The following is a 22981-nucleotide window of genomic DNA, read 5'->3' as shown; positions in this document are numbered from 1 at the left end:
TGTTGTCTACAGTGCAATTATTAACAATCTAGAGTGGAAAGTAGTTTTTTCCAGGCAAGTACAGACTTTTAACTTTCTCAGCATGTTTGAGTATTTCAGTTATATGGTTCTAACTGAAATAATTCAGTTATGTTTCAGCTTTTGCATTAAGCAAAATTAACCTGTACTTGTAAGAAAACACATATTATGAAAAAAAGTCCTGAATTGAAAAGGAGACTAAATAAGTATTTAATGCTTTGTAACAGGGACACCAAATTTTAGTTAATTCTTTAATTAGAAAAGTGGAAAATACATATTATGTGCAAGCAGCTTCTCTTTGTGAAAACAACTGCTAAAGATTTACTCCAGAAGTAACTTTTCCAGTGAAAATAAATCAAGACAAGTTAGATTCTATAACTCAATTACTGATCATTTTTGTGGTAACTACTCTGTGTAGTGTCTAGTGCAGCACATGAAACATGTAAGATCCATCACAGCAGGATTCACTCCTATTTACACTGGCATCATTAAAAATAATGAAAATTATCAGTTCACAAGCAAAGAGAAAGAGATAATTTACCTGCAAGTTTTCCATTGGCTATCATGTTGGTTGCTACCAGTTTAATGGTGCTTTGGGATGGCCCTGACGAGGTGACAGTTGTGACCAGGCAAGCTTTGAGTGAATCACAGTAATAATGTACATTCTCTGAACTGGTTTCCAGCAGTAGTTGCACTGCTCTGTCAGTCTGGCAAGAGAAAAAAGTGCAGCTTTGACCACAAAATATTCATTTTGTTTAAAAGCCTTTCTATTTTTACCCTTTTTAAGACATGGAACAAATAACAATGGAAGTTATTCTAAAACAGGCTACAGAAATATCTCCCTGTCTAGTAGTGACTAAGATTCTATTTTAATAGGACATTTGCAATAAGGACAGCATTGAAAACTCATTATAAATTTAACATAAGAATGCAAAAACTCTGCACCAGGTTCATACAAGTAGGAAATAATAAATATAGTTAGAAAAAACTTTCCTTAAATAGGCTAAGTACACAAAACAGACAGGGAAGAAGAATAAAAAATTCAAATATTACCCACAAACCTGGCCCAACAGAAGAAGCTGATCAGCGCATTTCCTGGTATGATCATATGTTGATCTCTTCACTTCCTGGAGATTTACCCTTTCCAGCTGGAATTTCTGAACAAAGAAGGAAAAATATTTTAAATGTAAGCCTACCTTAAGAAATAAAACCAGGCTTTTAAAAAATATTTACATATCTTGCCAGTTTTTGGACCAGCCTCTATTTTTAAGTGTGAGGAATGTTTTAATCCAGACTGGTATGTTACTAATAAAAGTGAAATATGTACAGGAAAGTGAGTGTTTATTGTACTGATGACATTCCTATTAAATTTGGTTTTGAACTCTTCGACATACCTGGAAGTAAGAATTTTCACACAGCACATCATAGCATATATCCAGAGGATTAAGCAGCTGCTCTTGAAGGACAGCTGTGTCTGGTTTTGCAGGCTTTTCCTGGCATAAGCTGTGCAAATAGTGGGCAGCAATAGTCCAGAAATGCAGTTCAGATTCGTCCCCATACAGTCTGAGAAGATACAAAGCAGGATGTGAAACAGGCTTGCATTTTTTCATACACCACATAAAATTATATTTCATTTTCTCAAGGACCATGCATTCCTGTGGACAACACAAATACTTTGTGTTATCAGTGGGACAAACTATGAAAGAGGATTATGGAATGATATTCAACAAGGTAAGTTACAACAGCAATTAAACCCCAGGAATGTTCAGCATAGAAATATGTGGAAATTGACATTTATTATTATTTTGCACTTAGTCACTGATATCCTCTTTCAACCACAAAGTTTGGAAACCATCTCTGAATACAGACAGACTAAAATTAATTCAGTTTAGGCAGAGGAACCACACAGAACAAATACACTTGAAATAAACCCCGGGCCCTCCCCTGTTTGTACAGAGCGATTGTGAAGTTCTAAATGACATTTTGGGGCATCAACAACTCAATGTAATGTGGCTGCCAGAACTGCAATTATAAAAGTGCCACCAAAACTGAGGGAAGTTCCTTGTATCCAGCAAGCAAATAAAAGTGTTTCAGTGAGGTAACATTTCCATTTTAGTCCTAAAACCACTCTCTCAAATGAGTAACAAAGTAGTCTGGGGACAGTGCTAAGTTAAAGGACAACTGGGTGAGTTCCTTAACTTTAGCTAATTTCCATGCATTAATAGCATCAAGATTTTCCTAGGAAACATTTCCTGTGTTTATCTGAATCTCTACTACCTGGCAACCAGGAGACATCTCTGCAGGAGAGTAAAATCAGGATCAAGCAGAAGTTTCTTTATGTCACTGCAAAAGACAAAGTGTTAAACAATCTATAAAATGCTGAGCAGGACTGGTTGCTTTTGAACACAACACAAACAAACTGAAAAGATCAACGCCCAAAATACACTATTTCTTTTCTGAAATAAAAAATTGCATTTATGAAAACAATTAAAACAGGAATTATATATGATTTGAAATATAACTGATGTCCAGGGGCAAATGCAGGGGGTCAATCAGGAACTCTTTATCCTTGCAATATAGAGAATCACCACCAGGGTGTATGCAAAGCTGCCAATTAGTCTGCAGTAATTCTACTAATTACAATATTAATTCAGCTACAAATAATCTTGCAGCTATGTAGTCTCACAGCAGAAGGGATGCACATACATGAATTTAGGCTTTCCACAGGTGTTTCAAACGGGATAAAAATAGGTTGTTACCTTTTCCATCCTAGTAAATGAAAGGACAAAAGGAAAAGGGACAAAATGGTCTATTTACTAGCTTTAACTATAATTTTCAAGGTTTAAATTGAATGCCAAAATCTGTTTTCTGTGTAAATACAGCAATGTGCATCAACATTATTCTGGAATTTTATCTTCAACAAAGGATTTCTGGAATTATCTTTTTTTTCCTCACAGCTCAAATATCCTAACAAACCTTGGAGTATTTAAGTAGAAGTGTCCAATGCAGTCTGAACCAGCATAAAGAATGTCTAAATCCCTGAGAAGTACTGCTTAAAACATTCCAAATGCTCACAGGTGAGTTGCAAATCATGTACTGACCCTATCAGCACCTTTAAAGCACCAAGTTTAAAATTACATAAAAATTACAGAAAAAGTAACTTTTTTTTTTAATAAAAACTGTCATTTCTCAGGCATCTTTAATGTACATCATTAGAGAAAAGAATTCTTTCTTCATTAACTGAATTTTCGCAAACTTCAGATATTTTGCCTTCTCAGAATTCCATAGTTTACACAAGTAATAACAGAAAAATTCTTACTTGGACAATGAATTCAACTGCTCTTGAAGAAGGTTTTTAATATTTTCATTCTCTGGATAATCACTGGATTAAAAAAAAAAAAAAGGACAGAATTATCTGAAATGGAAGAGCACTACTTGTAGGAGAAAAACACAGGCACATACATGGAAACAATCTTTCATATTCTTAGTGTAAGCCATTAATGCAGGACTTTTTATCCAGTTACCAGTTCCAAAACAGCAGTGAAATATTTGGTTTACTCCCATTGAACTTCAGAGTAAATGCCAATCTTTCTATTCCCATTTTTCTTTTTTTCATTAACCATAAAATTAATAAAAATGGCGATGCCCAGAGCATTTTTAAGTGACCATGAGCACAGTCCAGGACACAGAAATGTGCTCCTCTGACAATGTGAATGTGGCTCTCCAAGAGCACAGACAGGTCTATCAGAATATCACTTCCATTTACACTTGAGGAACAACTCTGATGGCTGCATTAACTTCTAGAACAAAAAGAACACAGTTTTTCTCAGAAGTAATATAATGCCATAAAAATATTGCCAGGACTGAAAGCAGACTGCAGCTTTTAACAGCCAAGTGCTACTGAAAGTCAGAAAAAACCTTAAGAGTTTTAGCTATGTGTAACTTTTAGCAATAAATAGTGAGATAATTATAATTTTGATTGTCCCCAAGAGTGAGGAAACTTATACATCCAACAGTTATTTGCACAGAAAGACTAATAAAATCTGTAGGTTTTAAAAAATAATGTTATATATAAAACTATATTTCTTCTTACATGTCCATAATATCTAGAGAATATTTCTCATCCCAAGGCTGATGCAGCAGGAATGCTTTTAAAGCTAATGAAGCCCTTGGAACAAGCAGATAGGGACACCAGACAGGTTCTGAAAGAAAAGGAAGAGATTCATTATCCAGAAAGTCAGAAAATGTACCTCCAGAAAATATACTACAGAAAATGTGTCACAGAAAATGCACCACAGAAAATGGACATCCAAAAATGTACCTCCAGAAAATGTACATCCAATATTCTATCTCCAGAAAATGTACACCAGAGAATGTATTACAGAAAATGTGCACCAGAAAATGCTCCAGCTTGTTTGCAAACACCAGGAAAATAATACATAAAAGTCTTTTCACACACCAAGCACAGGCTGCTGGACATAAAAGCTTTCACTACACTCAAGCAAAAACATTGCATAGAAGGTACAGGCTTATCAACCATGCTCAATTGAGAATTTCAGGATATTCCATAGTGGGTTTAGCCACAGACTCCTGGAATTCACTGTACTGGCTTTGATTATTGCTGTGCAATTATCTGTACAATGATTATTGCTACATAGTGCAAAGTGAGTAAAGCTATGCCATATGTACCATAAAGAATGTTTAGTTTTGCTTTGCCCCCTAATTCCTACAGTACAATACAAGGATTAAACCCCATCATCTGGAAAAGATGGTGGGAAGTTTAATAACATACAAATCATACATCAGGGCTGTCACACAAGTGCAGAAGTCAGTTCAGTATCCAGAACAAGGTGTGGGTGACAGGCAGCAAACGCTACCCAGTGACTGAGGAGTAGAACAAGTACCAAAAGCAGCTCCATCATTAAACATTCACAATTCCCTGTACTTCGTGTGCACTGAGTGATGTAGGACTCTTGCAAATGTGATTTGGCAATTAAAACATTACCACAGAAGGACAGCTCAATCACAGCAGCCTTAGAGCTGGCACAGCCTCATCTCAGTGTGCTTGGCTTTACAACATCCATCTTTATAACTTATTATTGCAGAACACTCCTTTGATAGCAAAAATGGCTGTGATAAATTACATGTTTCCTCAAACAAACCCACACCACAGCTCCCCACATCACAGTTTATTGCATATGTCTTAGAATCTACTGGGTTTTAAGGAAATGTCTTAAGGAAATTGTATGAGTAAAGGTAGGATTGACTCAAAGGGCAACAAGAAGAAGAGTTATTTGGAATACCAGTAATAATAAATACAAAAAAATGTAGTTTCTTTAACTAGTTAAATATTTAAACTTCCTTCTTAGATATATGGCTAAAAAGGTAAATAGCACTAATATTGCTATTTTAAAGGTCAGTTTAAAGAGCAATGAATCAGTCTACAGACACCTGAAAAAATCCCAGAAAATACATTTTTACCCATCAACAAATGTTTCTAAATCATGTAATGAGTATCAGTGATGCAGGTACTGATACCTAATTGATATGTCAATGCTTTTAAAATCAATTTGCTATATATTTGTACAAAAAATGTTCTTATTTTCTTCATTTATATTTAAATTAAGATATCAAAAAGTATGTGCTATTTCGGAGATTAAAAAACTCATGCATATGACTTAAGCATAAAAGATTTAGCTGTATCTATGAAAAGCAGTAGAAAGTAGAAAATCTGCACATCAACTCCCAGTTCTAACAGAAGTGCTGAGCTCCACTTTCCAAAGAGGAGTGCAGAAGTATCAAGCAGTGGGCAGCAAAGATGACATGAGCACACCTATTAAATCCTGCTCATCCATCCTGAAACACGAGGGCTTCATGGACAGGTCCAGCACTCGGATGCATCCATCATCTGATGCCAGCACCACTTTGTCTGACGTGCACCAGTCCACGTCCAGGATCCGGAAATTCACATTCCTCCCACTCCTTAAACTGCTCACCATTTGTACCTGCAAAAGTTCAGTTATTTTTTTATTTTTAGCAGCCTCTCCATCACCCAGTGTGAGGCTGTGTCACACACCCAGGAGGCACAGCAAAAAACTCACCATGAAAGGTGAAGTTAGCCATAAATCATTTCAATAATGGTCTTTTCTGGAGAGTAAGGAATTTAGAAACATTGGAGCAGGGCACATGGTTGCCCTGGAATAATACTATTTCCCAATTTAGGGTTAAGAAAAAAATCCTTCTGAGCATAGTGTACAGCTGCCTTTTTGTTATCTTTTCTAACAGGACAGGATTAGATGTATAATAGAACTGAGACTATAAAATATTACTAGAGATGTTCTGAAAGGCTTTTGACTGAAAATGTGAATTTAATTTTAAATGCTTTCATGTAGGAAATTCCTTTATCCTAGAAAAAAATGAGGGAACAGCTATGGGAGGAGTACCTTGTGGCATCAAAATTATTCAAATGTACTTCAAGGAGAGACTCATTGGGTAATATCCTACTCTACTTATGTAATTCATAGTAGTTGTTCATATCTGCTATCCATTCTTATCATCAGTGGAGTTTCATATTGCACTAATTAAGTGTCTGAGTTTGGAGCTGGTGCTCATTACAAAGTGAACAGGAAAAAAAATTAAAATTCCTCTTTCATACCCTGATACCTTGACCTTATTCCAGGGGCTAAGTTAAAACAGCACCATTGTATTTCCTGAGCCATGGTACTATAATTCCCTGAGAGACCTAAAAGCAAACCCCAGAAGGTTTGTGAACATAACTAGGAAGTTTCTGAGTAAGAAGAGAAGCTAGAGAATGTTAATGAACAGATGTCTGGTTTTCTGGTAGCCCCTAACAAATTACATCTCTTGACCATACACAGAAGAAACCTGCTGTGAAAGCAATCTCCTATCACAGATTAAAGTTTCAGACTGGGGACTCCCCCTTAAATTTTCAAGGTCTGCCTCAAAACCATGGCAAAAGGATGACAAAGAGAATCTCAGACATTGTCAGCTTAAAGAGTGGAAGACTCTTCTCATTGATGCCTTATAGGGAGTAAAAGTCTTGTGAGAAAAGCCACGTGACTTTATCATACAACTGCCAGCAAGAAATCCTGACTCAGTAAAACCTAATCCCTCACTCATCCTGATCTGCAGAGGTGAGGTGTGGGCTTTGAAGAGAAGTGCCTATCAAACCCACAGCCACTTACCTCTTTTGAATCCCAAATTTCTACCCCATCGTTGTACATTGCAAGAAGTTTTTGATTTCCTTTCCCCGGGGCAAACCGTATTTTTTTCACCCAGCTCCGGTGAGTAGGAATCCCCCTAAGGAAAGACAAGATTAGGATCCACATTCTATACCCAATATTGTAGGAAACTGAATCCTTTCCAGGAATTCTGCAAATCCTGGTACTGCACAGACTGAGGAGGAGGACAATCTCTCTATAGATGCACACACAAATGAATGTCCAGATTGTGAATTTATCAAACTGAAATGATGAAATGCTTGGAATAAACACTACAATACATAATGTTTAACCAAAAGCCATTGCAGATTTAATGTAAAAAAAGATATCTAACTGGTTTTAAAACCTTGATTAAATGTTAATTCTTCTGAAAGCACAAGAGATGAAATGTAGGGAACTGTGACACAGTAGACATTTTCTGAATTTTTCTTCCAAAATATCTGCATTTTTCCCTAGAGTGAAGAACAAAAATGAGGAAGGATGAAAACATTCCACATTCTAATACTCATCATCTCATGTTTGACAGGCTTAATTTGCACTCATACCTGGATACTCTAGCTTTCAAATCCCAGAAGTTTAAGTTTCCATCAACATCTCCAAGAACCAGGATATCTCCTTTCCAGGCAATACAAGTAATGCTACCCATACTTCCCTGAAAATATTTAAGAAACAGAAAAACATCTTGTGATTAAGAGATTCAAACATATGAATAAATATTTCAACATTGGTATTCATTAAAAAAAAATATACAACACGATAGGCCAAATTCAGTTAAAACAGGAAAAATTATATATAAAACTGTGAAAATAGAATTGCTACCAATTTTTTAAGTTGGAATTCATATTTCAGATTTCAAAGGACTGCATTACTGACCACTTGCTGCTACAAAGCTTATCCCTGATGTTTTTCTGACAATCAAAGCTAAGCAAAATATTAAAGCATCAATGATATAGAAAAATTAGAACTCACATCTGGAGGAATTCTTGCACTGTCTTTTACTGAGTTTCCCTCTACTGTGAGATGATAAACCTGCCCATCAGCACCTGTAAACACAAAGTGCTCCCTGGCAGAGATATTCTGGCTCAGCTCTGATTTACTTTCAGCTTCCTGCAACAAGCTTTAAAAAGAACATGAGATACAATTATTTCTTTCTTGAAATCAGAATTGCAAGGCAAATTCTACCTCATGCACAGAAACAGCACAAAAAAAAAGAGCCTACATGCTTCTAAACACTTTGTGCAACACTTAACTATTTATTACTTCCACTCTTGTAGAAAGGGCAAGTAACTTGTCCAAGGGTAAGAGTTTTACTTGAAGAACCAGGTAACCAATGGACTGCCACAGTCCACCTGAGAGTAACAGGTACATCAAAGTCCCCCATATACAAACTAAAGGGAGGCCCATAAAGCTGTTTTGCTTACTATGCACTCAAGAACCAGTTCCAAAATATTCTTTTCATTAGAAGAATGGCACATGGTGGGAAAGGAACAATTGCTGTAGCCCAGGACTCCATCAGGAGGGGGGATACCTGATCACAGAGGATTCCACACTGCTGACTTCAGTGTCTGATGCCACCGTCTGCCGGGCCATGGCCTCCCTGGCTGCCAACTGCTTCTTCCTCAGGCTCTTTAAATTATGGGAAGGTGACCACTCCTGTGGAAAATGGCCCAGGAAAAATGGGAAAAACAAAGGTTTATTCCCTGAATTTATTGGGGCTTTATAATAATTTCCAAGGAGATCTGTAGTACCTCCCTCCATCACCCAAGGGGCAGAACAGATTTTTTCATCAGAACCTCAGTTTTTCCTGCCTCCATTTGGTGACAGATGAAATGTTAAAACTTTTCTCTGTATATGCTACAGCTACACTAACACTTGCTACAAAATTGTTCAAAGATATTATACTATTTCAATGTATCATATTATTAGAAGGTAACAGAGTTTATTCCTTACCAGAGCAGTGGCTATAGGGAATTTAGACATTTCTCTGAGCAGAGTGCAAGTTCTGACATCCCAGATCTCCAGTGGTTTGTCTTTAAATACCACAGCTAGGTACTGCCTGAAACAAATGAGAATTTACTCCAGCAAGAGTCATTTGAGCATTTTACTTCATGCTGTTCACACCAGCACTCTAGAGACCCTCAAAAACTAGTTAGCAGAGCAAATCAAATCCCCCTCAGAAGCTTATGATTCCCTTGAGTTACTGAGGAGCAAAACAATGTCTGAAAAAGAGTTCTCTTCAAAACTAACAGAATTATAAATTTCTGCCAGGTGGTTCTGCACAATTACTGTGGAGGAGACAAGGGGAATAATTCAGAGAGAGAGCAGCAGCACCTCTGATCTCACCATGTTCAGCCTGAGTTGATGGCACAAAACACCAGAAAAACACACAAGACTGCAGGCTGGACAGTTTTTTCCCTCCTGCAGATGCATGCCACTTCCTAATCCCGGGATAAATGAAAATAAAATCATCCCACACTAAACCACTTGCCAGTCATGTCTTCAGACTGCTGATCTGTGGAGCTGGGTGAGTGTAAACACCTTTAATCCACCACTTTTCACATTTAACTTGAAAATGCAGAGGCCACAGCAATTTGTCCTCTCAGGAGGCACTGCATTGATCTCTCTGCAAGTGAACCTCCCTTCTTGTCTCACTCTACACCCTCCAGCCTCTTCATCTAAGCCCATGGCTGCTCTTAATTTTTAATGCATTATTAAGAACATTATATGGTTGAACTCTTCCAGATACTCTGGAGTTTCTACCTAGAAAAATACTCCTGTGCAAGCTAGAGGAATTTTTTTCTTCCACTGTAAAGAAAAAGCTTTTAAGATTTAGAGATAATACCCTGTTAAAATCAATACTGCTTTAATTTTATTTATACAAGAAAGTGAAGTCATTTTTCAGAGTACTACAATTATTATTTTTGATACAATGAAGATCAGGGCCTCCTGTCAGAGGCCTGAGCTCAAAATAATGACTTGAAAGGAAACAAGTTGGTCATTTATCAGATGACTTTTCAAACAACTGTATCTCACATCTGATTTTCTAGCAGACAGTTATTACAAAGGTGTGAAATACTTACAAAAGCTAAATAAATATGAATAATCATCCAATCTTTAATGGCAAACTTCCTAGTTCTAAGTAAGGCTTAAGTTATAGAAAAGAGTATTAATTCATAACAGAATCAAAGTTGAAAAAAAACAGTTCAGCACTTTTATTCTTCTCAACTTTATCAAAAAGCCTATTCAGTAAACACAATTCCTGTAAGAAATAAAATATTAATTACTGACTTTGCAATGTGATTGGATCCTGAAGTGACAAAGTCAACCACAGAAACATTCACAGCTTTTTCACTTGGAATTAATATTCTGAAACATTTTCCTCTTGATGTTGTTGAATATTTTCCTATACACTCTGAAGTGCTTTTTGTCTTGGCATGTCTATGATGTTCTGAGGAATTTTATGCAGTACAGTGAAATTTATAAACTTCCCAAGGATGATGCACTTACTTCAGATGAGACACCTTTATCATTTCGATGGCTGGCTCGTCATTGCCTCGCTCCCCACGGAATGCAACGCTCCTGCCTGGAGCACAGAACAGGGGGAGAACAGCAACAGTCAATAAACTACACAGAAAAAGAGAAATTTAAATAGAAACTGCTCTGTCTATGAACACAACCAGTTTACTAACCAAACCAGAACATCTCCAAATCACCTGTCATCTCTAACGTTGTCATTGTCAAAGTTTTACAGTTTCATTTTACTGCATTTCAGAGTTCATCAATAAAATCTCAAAGTTTACATTAGATATATTGTAAACTCCACTGTCAAATACTGTCCTGACTCACTTCCAGAACAAAGCAATTCAAATGGATGAATCAGGATTACATAAATATAGAGAGAGAGTTCAAGGAGTTATTATTTTCCACTCAAAGTCAATGAGAGATTCTCTCAATTCCCCAAGGAGGAAATTCATTATAGATTTCAAGTTTGATAAGAGAAATTAACTCTGCCATGAACTCTGATAGTATTTCATGGTCAGCTACATTCTACACTTACCAAAACCATTCTCTTTTCCTTTCCAGCTAAAGTAGTAAATCTTAAGAGTTTATAATCTCATTCCCAAGAAAATTTTCATCCACTTGTAGGAAATATTGCAGAATTATAGGTGTTAGAGATATCATTAAAATAAATAAATGACCTACAAACAGTATCTTCTATGCAAGTTTCATTCTCCTTAGCTTTCAAGGAAAATCCAAGTGATAAACTTTAGCTCCTCTTGTAGCTCACAGCAAAATTACTGAAGCAGCTACATGAATAAATCTAGTTATCAAGAAAATGAGTTAGAGCTCTGCTGTCAGAGGCTACTGGAATTCTGTCTCCTCTATTTTTAACATCTTAGCAATTTTCTTTCATATTTTTGTTCAGAAACGTACATGTGAATTTTATCAAAGCAAATCTGAATAAGCAGAGTTTTCCTAGGCCTAAAATAGAAAGCCGGGCTCCTAAGTGAGGGAAGAAGAAAAAATCAAACAGTTAAACTGCTGTGCCTTTCTTGAAAGGTTTAAAAGAGGAAATGTACTAATTTTAAGCAAACCAAATGCTAAGGTCTCATGTTTTCACATGTATTCAAAACGTGGTTGCCTGCAGATATTCTGAACCTTTGATGACTACTGCCTATAGATGTTCTATACTGATTCACAAGGTGAATGAAAAATCAGATTCCCATCTTACATGAGATTAATTTCCCAGTGCAAATCTTTTCTGTTTTGATTTTAAACAGGTGAACAAAAGACATTATATGAAAAAACTTTACAATAATATTATTCTACAAGAATAACCTCTCTGTGCTGCACCCTGGAAATACAACTGAGGTCTTACCATAACCTTAAAAATACCAATTAAAAAGTCACTTTGCATAAAGCAATTCAGAATTAGCCACGTGCTACAAGATTCAGGCTCTTCAATTAGAACTTAAGTGGCTCCAGCTTTCCACATTCAAAAAGAATGTAAAATTATTGAAGTGCTTCCTGTTCTGGGCTGTCTAATCTCTCCAGTTAATAGTTCTTCTTGTGCAAATATTGAGTTCATTACAAATGTATTTATCACCCACTATGAGGCCAAAATAGTTGCAACCTGTTAATTTTGCTGTCACCAGTATCTTTTAACAGTTATTTTCTTTTTAACCTTTCCAGTTCTTTATAAAAGTACCAGTTTTTATTGCTTTAAATCTCTTTTACACTCATTCACCATCAAATCCTGACCATGTGCAACACAACACAACAAATGGTTCAACACTATTTCAGGTGCACATGAAACAGTGGGTGCAGATTTGGAAACACATTTGGAAATAGGGAAATATATACAGTTTGTGAACAAAATCCACCACTAATACCCCATGTGGCTCCTTCTAAACCCCCTGCTGACACTTATTCTTTTAATTAGTCCAAGATGTTTTTGCAAAGGTGCTGGTTCAAGTCTGTCTGTCTGCAGAGCACCAGACAAAACACATCTTGTGGTTTCACAAAGAAGAGCAGGAAGGGTTAAAGCTCATTTATTATTTTATTTTGTAATGACAATAGAAAGAATTAAAAAAAAATAATAGTCAGGACTTGTCACTCCCCAGCAAATCTGTCAGCCCCTGGAGCAGATTTCTCAGGAAACACAAACCTGTTGGAAGGTCCACCAGCTGCAGCTCATTTCTGACCAGTCCCAGATTGTTGGGTGTTGATGTGGCAAAGGAAATGAAGCCAGTCAAGCTGATCCACTCAATTCCCCTGTGATCAGAAGGAAATACATGGAGCATATCAGCCAAAAGATTTGAATTGCTACAAGTCTGAACTGAAGTATTTTTTTCACAAATATTCTTAAAAACCCAGCACAGATGTAATTTTCTACACTTTCTGGAAACATCATATTTAAGCATGAAAAGAAGCTACACATTAACAACTTTGGTGTGAATATAAAGTTACTGAATTAAATTTTAGAGCAGCTTTCTTTTCAGACTGCATTAGCTCTACTTTGGTTAAATAAAATTCAGGTAGAAACACTGTTAACTTCTGCAAAAAGCCCTCTCAGATATCAGCACTAGAGTGGATTAAAAGCCCTGCTCTGATCAAATCAGTGGTTACTATCAAATAACTCCAAATTCCCAGCACACAGGAAAATATTGATGTGGGTGGCAGTGTGGGTTGCCTTATTTTTTTCAGTCCAGAGAGAGAAGAAATAAAGATGATATAAAAAGAGAGGCCTTGAAGAGATTTTACAAAAGAACCATAAATCTGGCCGTTTGTTTGTTGTTGTTCTTTTAGATCACACCAAAGCAGCTCCCAAGCAAATTATGCTGCAGTGCTGCAAGGATGTAAAGTTCCACTGCTTTAATAAAAAAATAAAAAATAACAATAAATAAATAAAATTGAACTCAATAGAACATATTGGAAGCACAGATGGCCTTTCAGCCAGTTCCTGAAATACACCACAGGCAAAAGGGACAGAAAGTGGCACTGGGTGGGACTGTCCCTAAACAAGAACCTTCTCCAGCCCCATTTCCCACACACATTTGGTGCCTGCAAAATTGGCTTTATCTGTGAAATAATTGAAGGAGCTCTTCCAAAGAAAATTGAACTCTAATGCACGTATGTGCTCAACTTCACTTTAACACAGACAAAAGGATTTAAGGTTTCCTCAAAGCCTTCAAACACAGATTACTTAAGAACTGTTCCCAGGACAAGTATTCTGGTTCATCAACTGCCTGCTTTGGAAGAATATATGTGCAGAATAAGAAAGATAAATAACAGCATTTATGATTTACTGTCAGTAATCCAATTCACACTGCATTAAGTAGAAGTTTCCTAAATACAATGTACATGGGTGAAACCAAAAGGCAGTCCCATAATATTTTGCACATAATTTACAGCCACATTTATTATTTTAGTTAAAGCTTTAAAAACATGGGAAGCTTTAGTCCTAAGTCCTCAAAAAAAGTTAAAAATTTAGGGCCCAGTTTTTTTCCCAGCAGGACCTATGGAAACTCAACCATTAATTTCAATCAAAATGAGAAGTATTCCATTATTAATTGAAACATTTCAGGCATGGTTGCATAGAAATCTGCAAGTGCAGTAATGGGTGACATTGCAAGTCTCCAAAGGGTCATAAATCCAGGGAGCTTTCTGAAATGGAAGAAATGTGAATTCTGACACCTTTCCATTTATCTCAGCTATGTCTTTTGGAAAAAGCCCACTCCTAATGCATTGTTATTGCTGGTAGTTATTCACCATTCTCTTGAAAAGATCTGAAGCATTTTTTACACTTCTTTCATCAGCTCAGATTTAACAGGGCAAGTCCTTTTTCTCTGCTGCTGCCTGGCCATCTGTCAATACCAATAAAAATCTACAGAAATCCAAGACACTCAAAATCATAAGGAAACCTTAGCTCAGCTAACTGCTTGCACCTGAAACAACATATTTTTTGTCACTGTCGTACATAGAAATTGAGACTCTGAAGACAATGGTTCCAATTTTAATGATGGAAACAAGTAACGCTTTCTCTATTAAAATTGCAAACATTTCCTCCTAAAAATCATCTTTGCCTACCAGAATTAAGGGTTATATTCAGCTGCCAACCACTTTTTAGACTGAATCCACTCTTTAAATGTAACATTTAGAGATTCTATATATTCAACTTGTCTCAGTTACTTCAGGAGTGAGACTCAGTTGTTTTGATTAATGTTTCTAGTGCAAACAAATCACAAAGTGCACTGAAGTGGATAAAAACACAAATTACATTTCTAGTTGGGAATAGACTGTTGTGATTTTATGACATGGCAGCTGCTACTTAAATTTAAGGATTGTAAGAAAATAAAAAAAAAGGAAAAATGGGAAATTAAACCATATGTGCTCCCAAAGTGGTGGTAGATACTTTTCATTCTAATTTCTCTATTCAAGGAAAGTTTTTTTGAAGAGGTGATGAATGTTTGCAAAGCAGTTTCCCAAAGAGCAGTCAGCTGAAATTCAAATGCTAAAACAGCTTCAATTCAACTGCTAAAATTAGGATGGAATGTAGTAATTTTCAAGTTGTGCCTGCAGGCCACAGACATTCTTGTTATAGTCAGTGAAATTTTAATTTTAAAAATAAAAGCTGTTGCAGCCTTGAACTTGCTGAGCTTCAGTGAAAAAGAATGAGCAGCACTTCTCCAGTCTCAGCTATTTCACTAGAAAATAAGCCAAAGCAGCACTGAGAGCTGCAAATGTGCCACTGAACTGAAAGCTGCACTGCAGACACTTTATTTGCATGTCTCAAATATATTCTTCTCTGCACTGAAGGTGTTTTATTATCACCAGAATTGCCTACTGTCCACAGGTATCAGACTTGGTTATTTCATGGTTCTTCCAGTTCCTCTTAGTGATGAGAATGATTTGTATTTCTCTCTGTCCTGAAGGAATCCTGACCTTCTGCTCCCAGTTCCTGCCAGGCCAAAATCCTCTTCTTGATTTTCTCTCTCACTTACACTCCTTGCAGTGGCCTGCTTGATTTTCCCTCTTTGTGTGCTTTAATAATTTCTGCTGCTTCTTACCGCCATCTCCTTATAAAAATAAAATTAAACTCAACAGAAAAGTATTTACTTCCACAATTCTAAACAAATAGTGAAAGCTAAATAATAGTATGAAATAAAATTAAAATTCAAGTTTACCCACAAGTACATATTATCTTAAAAGGCAGGACAGAAAGGCAATTCTTCCCCCTTCTAGTCCCAACACAAATTCAAAGTTTAAATAAAAACAAACAAAAAAACTAACCAAACAAAAACCAGCATGTAACTACATATGTATAATACTTTAATCTCAAAAAAAACCAAAAAAAGAAATCATAATTGCTAACACCCAAACAACTGAGTGGCCAATAATTTAGAACACTTGATTTGTAAAGGAAAATTGCCTAATTTTTATTACATTCTCTTCCTAAATAAAGAGCACTGAGAACTCTGCTGGCCTGGAATTACAATTTCAGGGTATTCTCAATTACATACTAAAATAATGATGGTCCCTGAAGGTGTTCTTCCAGATAAAATGGAAACAGAGGCAAAATAACAATTCCCAGTGAAAGAAGAAATGAAAATTAATTAAAAAAAAGAAAAGAATCTCCAATCTGAATTCCTTGAAGCATTCCCTTGAACTTGTAAAAATTATGTAGAAACTCATTCAGACAATTGAAGAAACTGTAGCAAATATTTAAAAGACATACTCTGACAACAGCTTAAGGCTAAATAGGATTCACAAACCTTTTATATTAATTCTAAAAAGATTTGTTGAGGGCATTTGCTTCAAAGTTTCTCAAAAGCTGCAAACCCTTTACAAAATTGAAAAATCCAAACTAACAATACTTCTAGTAATGCACACAGCTTTTTTATCAAAATTGTGTTTATTTCCTCCTCCCTCTCCAACTTCTTCTTTCTTTTTTTTTTTAGATATGAAATGTAACTAGGGGTTTTCATTTCAAGTTTTATAATCACTGTAATAAAAAAGGACTCTCCTCTTGTGCTGCATAACAGAAAGTAAAATAAAAATAATTTCATGTGTAGTTAGTGGTATGAAACCAAGAGTTTTAAATGGTTTAGAAGAGAGAGGGGAATTCCATTCTTACAGAGCTAAGTAATTACACCACAAACATAAAGGAAGTTACTTTTTTGGTGGTAGATTCCAAGCAGGTTTCCCCAAAGAACTCTCAGAGCTGCCTAATCTCAGTAATCTGTACTTAACTTTTTGCAGAATGTACAGTAAAATGCAAATCTTAACTAGATAAAGGCTTCAAAACACAATTCTGATACAATTTTTTATCAATATTTGTACTAGAAATAAGTATTTTATTTTCATGCTTAAATCTGCCTGGAAATATGTATCCAGCATGCATCACCTTGAATATCTGTGCCATCAGTTATCCAAAAAGCTCTGCCATTGTGTGCACACAAACACACAGCACAAAAGCTTTAAAATTTACTCTGTACTTTCTTTTAGGATGGATAAATACTGATTCCTATATTCAGTCTTTAAAAAATTGTCTTTACTTCCCTTAGGACTAGAACTGTCTCAACAGCAATTGCAGCCCCAAGGGGATAAAGCAAATAAAGCTTGACACAGCAACCAGCATTATTTCAAAAGACTCAATCCCAATAGTTATGGAATAAATAAAGTTTCTTGTCCTAAAAAGAGTTCTTTGTCCTGCAGTGCACCGAAGAGACTGAAAGTAGCTGATATGCATCCCAGATCAGCAGGCACAGATGCAATTCCAGTATTTCTTTCAATATAATTTTAATTGCAGTTTTGTCAGGGTGTTGGAGCTCTCACACAGCAAAGGTAGGGTAGACCCCTCTACCCTGATTTCATTAACAATTTTCCTGATTTCATTAACAGCAAGGCAAAGTCACCCACACTGCTGGGTAACATCACTCGGGTATTTCACCATTTGTTTCCTAGAAGGATTATAGCAGGAATTAAAATGAAAATCTTACTTGACTTCACAGGAATGGATGCTTAACTCCTTGTGGAGAAGTCCACTTGTGAGGTGAAACACCAGGACAGAGCCATTGCTTGTACCTAGAAAAATTGATTAAAAAAATACAGGCACACATATTATTCTTTTCTTCCAATGCTTTAGTGAAAATGCAAGATTTTCTCTCTCTCATTTTTAGATACCTGTAACTATTATATTTTACAATTTTACAAAAACTATGTGAATTTCTAGCACTTAAATCACAAATATTAAACCCTCTGCAGCCACTGATATCCACTTGAATCAATACATTTTCCCAAAACTTTTTGCAGAGCCTGTAGAAAATCTGATTATTCTCCTTGCATTTCCACAGCACACCCACCCAGCTGAAGAAGACAGGAATGTTTCTTTTTGCTTTGATTACTGGAGATAAGTAAACTCCTCAAGGAAATCTTTTAACTGTTATCCCAAATAATGCCAGGGGAGAATCCTGGGTAGATTTTATGGAATCATTAAAGCAATTTTACTTTCTCATCCTGAAATAATGACTTTTTTCCAAATTAGAAATCAGTAACCCAGTAGCTTTGAGCTTCAATTACATCAAAAACCTTCTTAAATACTGAAACTTACAATTTTCCATTAGAACTTCATTATACTCATATCAACTTTATGAATTACAACAATGGATACCTAAAGAGCCATTCAGGTATGTTAAGTCTAAAAAGACCTTGCTGTAATGCACTTTACACCTGTTTGCTTTCTAATCTTTATATTTCACCTTTTTTAACATTTGCAGATCATGGGAAACCACAAGTTACATTTTAGCAGCATCACATCATGTCATGATGGAGTGCCTATGCTTTAGAGGATGACAGAAAAATCAGCTTTAAATAGGGAAAATTCCAAGTTAATACATCAGGTGCTCACTGGCAACTCTTCTAATAGCTAGATGAGTTTAACTACATTTGTGGTAAAACAGAAGAGATTCATCCAGAAAAAAATTATGTGCTTTAAGTGTAATTTTAGAAATTCATATCACAGTGAAAATAAAGTCTCTGTGAAGTTCATTAGCTTGTTCTAGGAATGCAGGGCTGCAGAAGTCCCTATTTCCTGACATTCAGAATGAAGTGAGAGCAACACATAAAATGCTGAGTGTATCAGCAGTCCAATATCACAGTAAATAACAGGATAAATAAAAACTTGCTACTAGATTGCATTTTTTCAGGTAGCATTGCTTAAACCCAAAGCAATAAAAAAGAACCCAAGGACTCAGAACCAAACCAATACACACAGGTCACTATCTGCAATAAATGACACAGCATCAACAGACAGATTTTTTTTTCTGTACCAACAACTATATTTGAGCTTAACACAGGATCTATTCTTTTCAGAGCAATGAATAACCTGCTCAAGGCACTCACCAACAGCAAGGATGGGCTCATACTGTTTGATGTTTTTGGTTGTGAGGGGCGGGCACATGCGGATGGCGAAGGGAGGCAGAGGCAGCCCTGACAGAAGTCCTGTCAGCAGGAATTTCAGGTGCACTTCCTGCAGAAATGAATTCCTCAACTCTTCTCCAGTGCTTGCACCCTGCCCTGCTTAAAAGTGAAAGCTCTTGATAGCATGAAATTTTAATTGGAGGTTTATAGAAAGTTTTCAGACAGGAATTTATGTAATAAAAATTAACAAACATTTTATAAGACATATTTCTTCTTCCTGAGTTTTGCATGATGAAAATTTTCTGAAGACTGGTTGCTGTTTAGAGTTCACAGAGAGGGGATGTGTCAGATAAATAGGCTTCTAAGATTAATAACAAAAAAAATCGAAGTGTTTTGTCCAAATTCCATTTTAAAATATTTTTTATCCTCAAAGAAAATGAATTTGGAACATTGGTCCTCAACATAAAATCCTCAAGAGGAGTAATTTGATAATTTGTTTAGCAAACAGGAATTCTTCTATTTTGGAGTTACTGTTAGAAAATAAAATTCTTACCAATCATGTTGTCTAATGAGAGGTCTGGAAGTTTATTTTGCAATGCTCCTACAGGGATTCCACAGAAGGAGACTGGAGAATACAGAGGTGAAGCACTGGAACTGCTGCAAAAGAAATGGGAATAAGTTCCTCATGCAGGCACCACCTCCATCCCCAGGGGACTCAAACTGCCCCTGCAGCTGTGTCCTGGCTGGGCTGGGGCAGCTCTGTGTCATCAGCAAAGAGCACACCTGCCTCTTGTAATATTACATTTTTCCTGACAAAGATCAATGTTTTAGAAATAACCCTTAAGAATAGAAGACATAAAAACCAATTTAGATTCTAAACCACTTTCCTGGATATGTAGCACAAGAAATCCATCTAGCACTATTTCTGGGAAAACTAAGAATAAAAACACTATATCTCTGATGAGCAACAAGAGATCTATGCTGAAAACCTGGTAATACTGACATTTAAAATAATTCCATTTTTTCATGGCAGAAGTTATTTATTTTATTCCATAGTACTTTGAAGGGTTATTGCAGCAGAACAACCTTAATACGTTGACTGTTCCAAGCACTGTATCACTTCACACAGTATTTTGAGAGACTGCCCCAAATCTAAAATTCTAAAGGCTCTGTGTATAAAACCATTTTTTATACCACCATGTTCCAGTCACCTTCTGTGCAGCTTCATATTGCCCAGTGTCAAATTCACACAAATCCAGTAGAAAGCTATTCCTCTACTAAAAGTGTAGTTCTTTACAGACATTTTGGTCTTTACATATGACTGAAAGTGAGGGATTCATTCCTAAGGGAAATTATATGCTCAGAAGAAAGCCAAAAGATAGGAAAATGCTCCCCCAAAATAAAACAAATAGTCATTCTATCTTTTGTTTTCTTACTCCAGACATTCAGGGTGGAACTTCCTTTAAAAAAGAAAAATTAAACACAGTTCCTTCACTTCCTCAAAGAAAGGGAACTGATCTATCTGGATGACAGAATTTGTTCCTCTTTCTTCACTCACATACATGTACAGCACATGAAACACTTCCATGCACAGAAGGATCACTGCTGCCTTTAAAATCCAATGAAATACTGCACATCATTTGGAAAAAAAAGAAACTTTGGTAAGAAAAGTAAATGCCATTACCTGTTGCGCACATTTCTGCCAGAAATGCTGGATTTTAATTCCCAGATCATCACCCTGCCATCGCTGACTATGAGAGCTGCAGCGTTCTCATTCACTGGGCAGCACACCATGCTGAAGGGTCGAACTGTTTTGGTCACCCTGATGGCATCACACTGACTTCTTAAATCATACACCAGCTCCTGAGCTGGCTCTGGATCTGCAACACCCACAGCCCACAGAGAACAGGCAGAGTGAAAAACACAGAATGGGAGCAATCAACAGAGGGAACTGGAAAGCATGACTGAGCACTCTGATTGAAATCCATGTGTTTCCTGTGCAACAATCAGGAAAAGCAGTAAAAAACACACCCTTGATCTTGCTGTACACAACAAAGCTCTGCAAAGTTCTCCAAAATGTAACTTTGTAATGTATTATTCCATATGAATCTTGAAAAACCTAAAACAATAACAGTTTCATCGCTGGGCAGAACCTGCTCTCCATAATCCAAAACTCCAGGTTTATTGGTGAAGTTGGAAGCCAGTAATGTAAATCACTAGAAATTAGTAAACTGCCCAAAGCAAAATTAACAAACAGAACTTATTATGTTTTCCCTTGTTTCCAGTCTCCACCATTACATTTACAAGACCATTCTTAGTAACATTTAATGAGACAAAAGTTTAGCAATTCAGATTTTTATATATATTTAAGCCCATATCTTAGGTCTAAAATCAATCTTCCAATTAACCAAATTACTTCCAAAGTCTTGAGTTTGCCTAAAAACCGTTTTTTTCTTACAGATAAAAGGAACACATTAATATTTTATTTACAACATTATTGCATATGTGACTGTTAAGTCACTAATTTAAGTATTATTCAGCAACAAAAGGATAGTCAGGATATTAATAATTATATTAATTAATATAACTAATATAATTAATACAATATATTTCACACTTAATATCAGGGAATTAAAAAACTTTGAATTTGTTTTCAGAATTTGTTTTGGGGATTTGTTTTGGGAAAACACAGAATAAATTTAAATTTAAATTCAATATATAAGAAACAAAACACTAGAAGGGCACTAGATTCACCATCCTGTATGAGGAATGTTGGTCATTATTGATGTTAAATTATTAATTAAAATGCATCCAAGTTAATTTCTGGACATTTTTGACATAAAACTCACCTGGCTCCTCATTTGGAGTTGCAGTGATGCTGCAGTTGGATCTGCGAACCCTTAAGGTGATACAACCATTTTCATGCAGGCAAAATAACCCATCCCTCTGAAAACAAGGGATTACCTGGGCAAAGAGATGGCTGTTAGATTATATCTTCAAAATCTTACCCTTTGCAAAGGACACTTGCAAGGGAGCCCACAATTCCTGATGTTTGAGCAAATCATTAGAAGTGTCACCATTAAGGAAACACTTCCATGAATTTCCTCAGCTACAGGATTTGTGACTAAGGAGGTCAATTAATTGGAAAAAATAATTGAAAAAAAAGGAAATCTACCTGTATGAAAGGCACCCCTGTCCTTTCAATGGCAATCACACCCACTGTCTGATTCACTTCCAAGTCAAGAATCAGAATTTCCCTGGGATACAGTAAGAGCATGTAGTTTCTTTTGGAAGGCAAATATGACAACTGAAGACAGTCATTGAGTGTTACAGATTCAGCACTGTAAAATCAGACATGAACTTATATTAGGTAATGATATAATGTCATGAACAGATCAGATTCAAAATAGAATTAAAATAGAATTAAGTTTCTAAAATTAAAACAGAATTAAGTTTCATTTTTCCTGCATTTTTACAGTTGACTTGTGCTCTATTTTGAGTGCAGTGCAAAGCACCACTGACTTCCATCCTGTTGACTTTTGTCTAAATAAGATTACAGAGTAATTTTAACAATTGCACATTCAAATGGAACAAGAGTAATTCCTGCACATCTCAAATCCAAAGCAATTCACTTAGGAACAGCACTGGCTGCCCTGACAGTTATTGGCATTCATGGGAAATTATCCTTACACACTGCTCACTTCAATTTTATACTGTTGTGTGTATTACCTTACATCCTTTAACCTCACTACATTGACAAAATAAAGTACACAAAGTATTATTTGAGAAGAAATATTTGC

At 36.0% G+C, this 22981-nt stretch overlaps 1 protein-coding gene across 4 annotated transcripts in view; it reads right to left on the bottom strand.

Annotated features, from left to right (window-relative positions):
- WDR11 (WD repeat domain 11) overlaps positions 1-22981 on the bottom strand; it is a 35526-nt gene that overhangs the window by 5392 nt on the left and 7153 nt on the right. Inside the window, exons 6-25 of one of the 4 annotated variants that reach the window (XM_021529285.4) lie at positions 22357-22522; positions 22031-22145; positions 20866-21061; positions 19735-19838; positions 19164-19337; positions 17762-17846; positions 12928-13034; positions 10767-10842; positions 9210-9315; positions 8788-8912; positions 8229-8376; positions 7805-7911; positions 7224-7338; positions 5852-6023; positions 4112-4220; positions 3338-3400; positions 2296-2361; positions 1413-1581; positions 1080-1175; positions 560-725 (exon numbers count right to left, since the gene is read on the bottom strand). In XM_021529285.4, the coding sequence (XP_021384960.1) occupies positions 560-725; positions 1080-1175; positions 1413-1581; positions 2296-2361; positions 3338-3400; positions 4112-4220; positions 5852-6023; positions 7224-7338; positions 7805-7911; positions 8229-8376; positions 8788-8912; positions 9210-9315; positions 10767-10842; positions 12928-13034; positions 17762-17846; positions 19164-19337; positions 19735-19838; positions 20866-21061; positions 22031-22145; positions 22357-22522 (2465 nt within the window). Of the gene's footprint in view, positions 1-559; positions 726-1079; positions 1176-1412; positions 1582-2295; positions 2362-3337; positions 3401-4111; positions 4221-5851; positions 6024-7223; positions 7339-7804; positions 7912-8228; positions 8377-8787; positions 8913-9209; positions 9316-10766; positions 10843-12927; positions 13035-17761; positions 17847-19163; positions 19341-19734; positions 19839-20865; positions 21062-22030; positions 22146-22356; positions 22523-22981 lie in introns of all 4 variants that reach the window. The other 3 variants (XM_021529284.4, XM_021529286.4, XM_021529287.4) reach the window with 3 other exon arrangements.

The sequence above is a fragment of the Lonchura striata genome, chromosome 6 (genome assembly GCF_050655825.1).
Source record: "Lonchura striata isolate lonStrDom1 chromosome 6, ASM5065582v1, whole genome shotgun sequence".
NCBI lineage: Eukaryota > Metazoa > Chordata > Aves > Passeriformes > Estrildidae > Lonchura > Lonchura striata.
The sequence above is the reverse complement of the archived record's forward strand: the minus strand, read 5'-3'. Positions and strand labels throughout refer to the sequence as shown.